Here is a 6,065-nt window from a genome sequence, read left to right as displayed (position 1 = left end):
TTTTGTCCTTACATTGCTAAGACTAGCTAGTTTGTCATTCTTTATTTTACGTGTACGAACTATCAAACAGTAGTTTTTGAACTGAATAATCCAATTAGAATTGTTCGACAATCGGATGATTTTACATTGCTAAGAATAGTTGTGTCATTGTTTTCGAATTACGTCTGAATAAAAAGTTTTCAACATAAAATTTATATAGCGAAGAAAATTAAAGGATTTTCCATAGACCAAACTGAGCTAGCATATAAAGATGGATTTATGTCAAGCCCAATAAAACTAGTTTAACGACTTTGGTCGAAGAGAAAAAAAGAATTAAGACTTGAGAATCACGTACGTACGTACGTAGATCAGTTTTATAATGTCGGAGGCATTACCAAGTATTTTTATTTTTCAAATTCTGAGAGACTTTGTTAGAAATCATGTGTAGGAGAGACACTAATCAGAATTCAGAAGAATGGGTCTTGATTTTGTAGTTTCTAAAAGAAAGACTTCCAGGTTGTGTTTATAGTTTTGTTTGTTTGTGATTCTCACAGTGTATTATGGCTAGCTTGTTTTCATTATTTTTTTTTGTTTTTATGGGAATGTAAATATTCATATAAATGAAAGACCTATGATTACTCGAGGCATTCGTATGCTCTGTCTTTACATTGTTATGACTATTTTCCATTTTTACTTGTAGAAGATTGATTTCAGAATGACAGTTCTTTTGTTAAATAATCAAACATGAATTTTTTTTTTTAAATATTGTTAATGGGATTTTACATTGCTATGACTTTTGTGTCATTCTTTGCGTTTAGTTGTAAAAGACTTCGGAATTTTTTTCTAAAGAAAATATACTAAAAACTTTCGATAAAACTCTAGAAGAAGTCGAAGTTTTGTAAATAGGCCAAACTGAGCATATAAAATGTGTTAGTATGTCGTAGCCTCGTAGGAGGGGGTTCAAACCTTAATTTAGACGATAAAGTCCAACAGAAATCAATTAAAGATGATTTTCAAATGACTTTGACGTAATGAAAAAATTGTTATGCTTTCTAAGGCATTAATTAATTTGCTGGTATTTATATGTTTCCAAATTCTGGGAGACTTTAGTATATAAACAATTTGTCCAAAAAGGTTTTCTATTTTATTTTATTTTGTCCAAAATGGTTTTGCTTTATGAGAAAGCTTAAGGAGGATGCATTGAGGATTAGTGTTGAAGCCAAGCAAAACGTTATGTTATATCATTGCATTTGAAGATTCTCTCTCAAGCATAATTCTCATGATCATTCTTTATAATTGAGCAACCAAAATATCAGTCACATATTTTACACTATCTCATTCTATTGTATAGTATGTAAGGAAGACTAAAGTCTAAAACAACATTCACTGTAGTTAAATTGTTAATTAGATTATTAAGTCGACACACACTGTTAGTGAAATTATGACCACTGAGTAAAGTACCTACGAGTCATCATCATTCGCATCTTCATGTATTTAAAGAGTTAATTCATACACCATACAAGAAAACGAAAGAACAATTAATTAATATATGTTCTTCAGATTTCAATCAGGGAACTAGATGATGCTCTTTTGGGTCGATTTGATTTTGTTCAGTGGCTTTTGGGTGTTTGGTTTCTCCAATCCAGATGGTTAGGCTTTGTCTCACATTCTTTTTATTCCTTTGCTTTCAACTGTTTGATTGAATCTTTGTAATGAAACAGGTTTCTTAAGTTTGTCCTGTGGCGGCTCAAGTTACACTGCGGCTTATAACATCTCCTGGGTTTCAGACAACGACTATATCCAAACGGGTAACACTAGCATGGTTACGTACATCGACAAGAATTCTACTTTCAGTGTTCCCGTTAGATTCTTCCCGGATACTCATGATCGCCAATGTTATAAGGTTCCTGTGACAGAGAAGGACTTGTCCTCGGTTCTGATTCGGGCTACATTCGTTTATAGAAACTATGATAGCCAGAACAGCCCTCCAGCATTTCATGTCTCTCTTGGAAGGAGAATCACTACTACTGTTGATCTTAGAACCAATGATCCTTGGATTGAAGAGTTGGTTTGGCCGGTCAACAATGATTCTCTTTTGCTTTGTTTGCTTGCGATTAAAGGGAGAGGCATTCCGGTTATCTCTTCTCTAGAAGTACGGCCACTTCCTTTTGGTGCTTACAGAAACAGCCTGGAAGGTTCAACCAATATAATTCTCAGGAGGAGTTACCGAATCAATAGCGGATACACAAATGGGACTATCCGGTATGAATTCTCAGCCTCTGAACTTGATCACTTTCCTTCTTTGGTGTGGTTTGTTGAATTTTATTGGTGAATTTTGTTGAATGGCAGGTACCCTTTAGATCCGTTTGATCGAATATGGGATCCGGATCAAAGTTTTGCACCGTCTCACGCCTCTTCGACTTTCAGTAGACTCACAAAACTGACTTCCTTTAACATTACTGAGAATCCGCCAGCTTCTGTTCTTCAGACTGCAAGAATTCTTGCTCGTACAGACAGTCTCTCGTATAAGCTTCCTCTACATACACTAGGGGACTACTACATTGTCCTATACTTTTCTGGGATACTCTCACTCTCCCCTTCTTTTAGTGTGATGATCAACGGTGAAGTCAAACAATCTGATTACACAGTGACCAGTTCGGAAGCTAAAACTTTGTACTTTACGCAAAACAGAATCAGTACGTTAAACATCACCTTAGGCAAAATCAAGTTCAGTCCTCAGGTGAACGCTCTTGAGGTGTATCAAATACTCCAAATCCCTCCTGAAGCTTCTTCTACCACAGGTCTGTTGATTTCTCCTGGATAGAGCAAACTCCACCAGAGCTAAAGTTCATGTTTTAAGTTATCTTTGCAGTTTCAGCACTTAAAGTCATAGAGCAATTTACCGGGCAAGACCTTGGATGGCAAGACGACCCATGTACTCCGCTTCCTTGGAACCACATAGAATGTGAAGGAAACCTCGTTACATCACTGTAAAACAAAAGATCCTTATCATACCCAATTGCTTTCAACATTTCTTGATCTCAGCTCATATTTTTCTTATTCTGGCTGTCCAGGTTTCTTTCACAAATCAACCTGAGGTCCATTAGTCCAACATTTGGAGACTTGCTCGATCTCAAGACACTGTAAGTTAGCAATTCTTCAACCATTTTTCTAGCATCTCATGTATACATGTGTGTTATCTTGAATGTTCTCCACTTCTCTCCTGCAGCGACTTACATAATACATCACTTACTGGAGCAATACAGAATGTAGGCAGCCTCCAGCATATCCAGAAACTGTAATACTTATCCATAGAACATTAACGTATTTTTTAGGTTTCCTGTAGTATTAAAAAGCTTCTGACGGTATAAATAGGAATTTGAGCTTCAATCAGTTGAAATCTTTTGGCTCTGAACTGGAAGATCTGGCCAACCTTGAAGTTCTGTAAGTGATCTTACTGAGAGGTTCTGCATATACGTTCGTTCTTTTTGAAAATTTAAATTATATCTCCATTTCTTGAAGGGACCTGCAAAACAACAACTTACAAGGATCAGTTCCTGAAACATTAGGAAAGCTGGAGAAACTTCGTCTCCTGTAAGTAAACATTAAGATCAAGAAGTAGCTTGTACATTACCATATTCACACAAAGAAGAATCTATTTGTTACTTCTTCTCAGGAATCTAGAAAACAATAACTTAGTAGGCCCCTTGCCACAGTCTCTTAACCGAACGGGTCTGGAAGTCAGGTATACAATCTCTGTCTCGGCATTTTCTAACAATATTCTGCTCATTTGTTCCTGGCATTACTAAATTGCTGTTTTATCAGGACAACGGGAAATCCATGCCTTTCGTTCTCATCACTATCATGCAACAATGTGTCTTCAACAATTGACACACCACAAGTTACTATCCCTATCAATAAGAAACACAGGAAGCAGAACCGTATAGCGATCTTGCTTGGAGTTTCTGGTGGGGCCTTGTTTGCCACCTTCCTCGTCTTTGCTTTCATGTCGATCTGCACGAGGAGACAGAGAAACAAAGAGAGAGAGATAACCAGTATGGAAATAATGCTTTCTCTTTGCCCCCACAAGGTTTTCGCTTTATGATTCTTACAGTATACCAAAATCTGTATCAGGAGCACAACTGAAGATGCAGAACTGGAACACTTCAAGAATCTTTTCTCACAAAGAGATCAAGTCAGCTACTAGGAATTTGAAGGAAGTAATTGGTCGTGGAAGTTTTGGAGCTGTATACCGTGGAAAGCTACCAGATGGAAAACAAGTAGCGGTCAAAGTGCGATTTGATAGAACTCAACTTGGAGCTGATTCTTTTATCAATGAGGTTAAGCGCCCACAGTGTCCTCATAAATTACTGGCCATATCTGAATGATGCATTCATCTAGTGATAAGAGTGCTTAGATCTAAAAGTCTTCCTTTGTATTGTCAACCTTCTAGGTGCATATTTTGTCACAGGTCCGCCACCAAAATCTAGTATCCTTTGAGGGCTTCTGCTACGAACCAAAACGGCAGATACTGGTGTATGAGTATCTGTCTGGTGGATCATTAGCTGATCATCTTTACGGTATGCAAATCCTCAAGTATCTAGCAATAGCTCATTGTCCTTTATCAACGTCATCTTCCTCACAAACATAAAGCTTTTTGTGTTCTCTTGGTTCAGCAGGTCCACGTAGCAAAAGGCTGTCAATGAACTGGGTTTCAAGACTAAAAGTTGCAGTTGATGCTGCAAAAGGTACATCTTCAACATCTGTAATTGGTATCCTCATACTAAAACACAATTCCTCCTGGCGGATAGTAACAATTTTGTCTTCTCCATGAAGGATTGGACTACCTGCACAATGGAAGTGAGCCGAGAATTATACATCGGGATGTAAAGAGCAGTAACATACTTCTGGACAAGGATATGAACGCAAAAGTTTCAGACTTTGGCCTGTCAAAACAATTTACAAAAGCAGATGCATCTCATGTTACTACTGTCGTTAAAGGCACTGCAGGCTACCTTGACCACGAGTAAACTCTTCTGCAACTTCTCTCAAACTCTTCTGCAACTTCTCTCCGCATTCGTGATGTATTAACAGCTTGATTAGCTTATCAGTAATCACACTTTTTTTCATTCCAGATATTACTCAACCCTGCAGCTGACAGAGAAAAGTGATGTATATAGCTTTGGTGTGGTCCTGTTGGAGCTCATCTGTGGAAGGGAACCCTTAAGTCACTCAGGATCACCAGATTCTTTTAACTTGGTCTTATGGGTGAGAGAAACATGATTGTCTTTGTTATCTCATCTCCCAGTTTTTAAGAACGCAGTGTAGTTATAAGATCAAAACACTGAAAAAATGCAGGCTAGGCCAAACTTACAAGCAGGAGCATTTGAGATTGTGGATGATATCTTGAAGGATACATTTGATCCAGCGAGCATGAGAAAAGCTGCTTCGATTGCTATAAGATGTGTGGAGAGAGATGCATCTGGCAGACCGTCTATTGCAGAAGTTTTGACTAAACTGAAAGAAGCGTACAGTCTTCAACTCTCATATCTAGCTGCTTCAGCACATACATACTGATAACGCACCACAAACAAGAGTAAAAAATATACTTGTTATACATTTTTGTTTGTTGTTTGTGTTACAAAGTTTTGTAAGCCAACTCAAAATGTATTTACTCTCATACTAACTACCTTCTATCACTAGAACAAGGATATGGATACTAGACATATATACCAGAAAATTGAGCTCTATTCCTCGCTAAAAATCCGGCTTCTTCAACACAACTTGGGCTTCACCAACAGAGTCAACAACACCATGAAGCTCTTTTACATGGGTAGTCATGCCACTAATTCTATACGCCTTAACCATTGTCCTGTATGTAACTTTATCAGGTTTAAATCCCTTCTTCTCCATGAGTTCGAGAACTCCTTTCATCTCTGCTAACTTTTCCAGCCTCCCATAGGCATCTACCAGACAGTTAAAGAACACGAGGTCTAACCTTATGTCTGAGTTCTCAATGAAACGCAAGACTCCCCCAATTTTATCAGCTTTACCAGCTCGTCCATAGGCACGAACAAGAGAACATA

General features: G+C 37.7%; 2 protein-coding genes across 4 annotated transcripts in view; one reads left to right on the top strand and one right to left on the bottom strand.

Moving 5' to 3' along the window:
* On the top strand, positions 1,393 to 5,693 carry LOC104728706 (probable LRR receptor-like serine/threonine-protein kinase At5g48740). Of its 3 annotated transcripts, none has more exons than XM_019233259.1 (16): positions 1,394 to 1,628; positions 1,701 to 2,241; positions 2,329 to 2,780; positions 2,852 to 2,969; positions 3,054 to 3,122; positions 3,209 to 3,277; positions 3,355 to 3,423; positions 3,502 to 3,573; positions 3,656 to 3,724; positions 3,805 to 4,034; positions 4,114 to 4,319; positions 4,433 to 4,559; positions 4,656 to 4,727; positions 4,816 to 5,005; positions 5,115 to 5,247; positions 5,338 to 5,693. In XM_019233259.1, the coding sequence occupies exons 1-16, from the start codon at positions 1,559 to 1,561 to the stop codon at positions 5,554 to 5,556; spliced, it is 2,706 nt and encodes a 901-aa protein (XP_019088804.1). In that variant the 5' UTR covers positions 1,394 to 1,558; the 3' UTR covers positions 5,557 to 5,693. The 3 variants fall into 3 exon arrangements, with proteins under 3 accessions (XP_019088805.1, XP_019088804.1, XP_010445956.1); XM_010447654.2 differs by having other exon boundaries at positions 1,395 to 1,628; positions 4,659 to 4,727; XM_019233260.1 differs by lacking the exons at positions 5,115 to 5,247; positions 5,338 to 5,693 and having other exon boundaries at positions 1,393 to 1,628; positions 4,816 to 5,016.
* Positions 5,575 to 6,065, bottom strand: part of LOC104728705 (pentatricopeptide repeat-containing protein At5g48730, chloroplastic) — a 9,062-nt gene continuing 8,571 nt past the window's right edge. Inside the window, exon 4 of the mRNA XM_019233261.1 lies at positions 5,575 to 6,032. Coding sequence (XP_019088806.1) covers positions 5,737 to 6,032 — 296 coding nt within the window. The 3' untranslated portion in view covers positions 5,575 to 5,736. The remainder of the gene's footprint in view (positions 6,033 to 6,065) is intronic.

Source organism: Camelina sativa, chromosome 11 (genome assembly GCF_000633955.1).
Source record: "Camelina sativa cultivar DH55 chromosome 11, Cs, whole genome shotgun sequence".
In the NCBI taxonomy this organism is placed as follows: Eukaryota; Viridiplantae; Streptophyta; class Magnoliopsida; order Brassicales; family Brassicaceae; genus Camelina; species Camelina sativa.
Note: the sequence above shows the minus strand (reverse complement) of the source record. Positions and strands in the feature narration are given on the sequence as shown.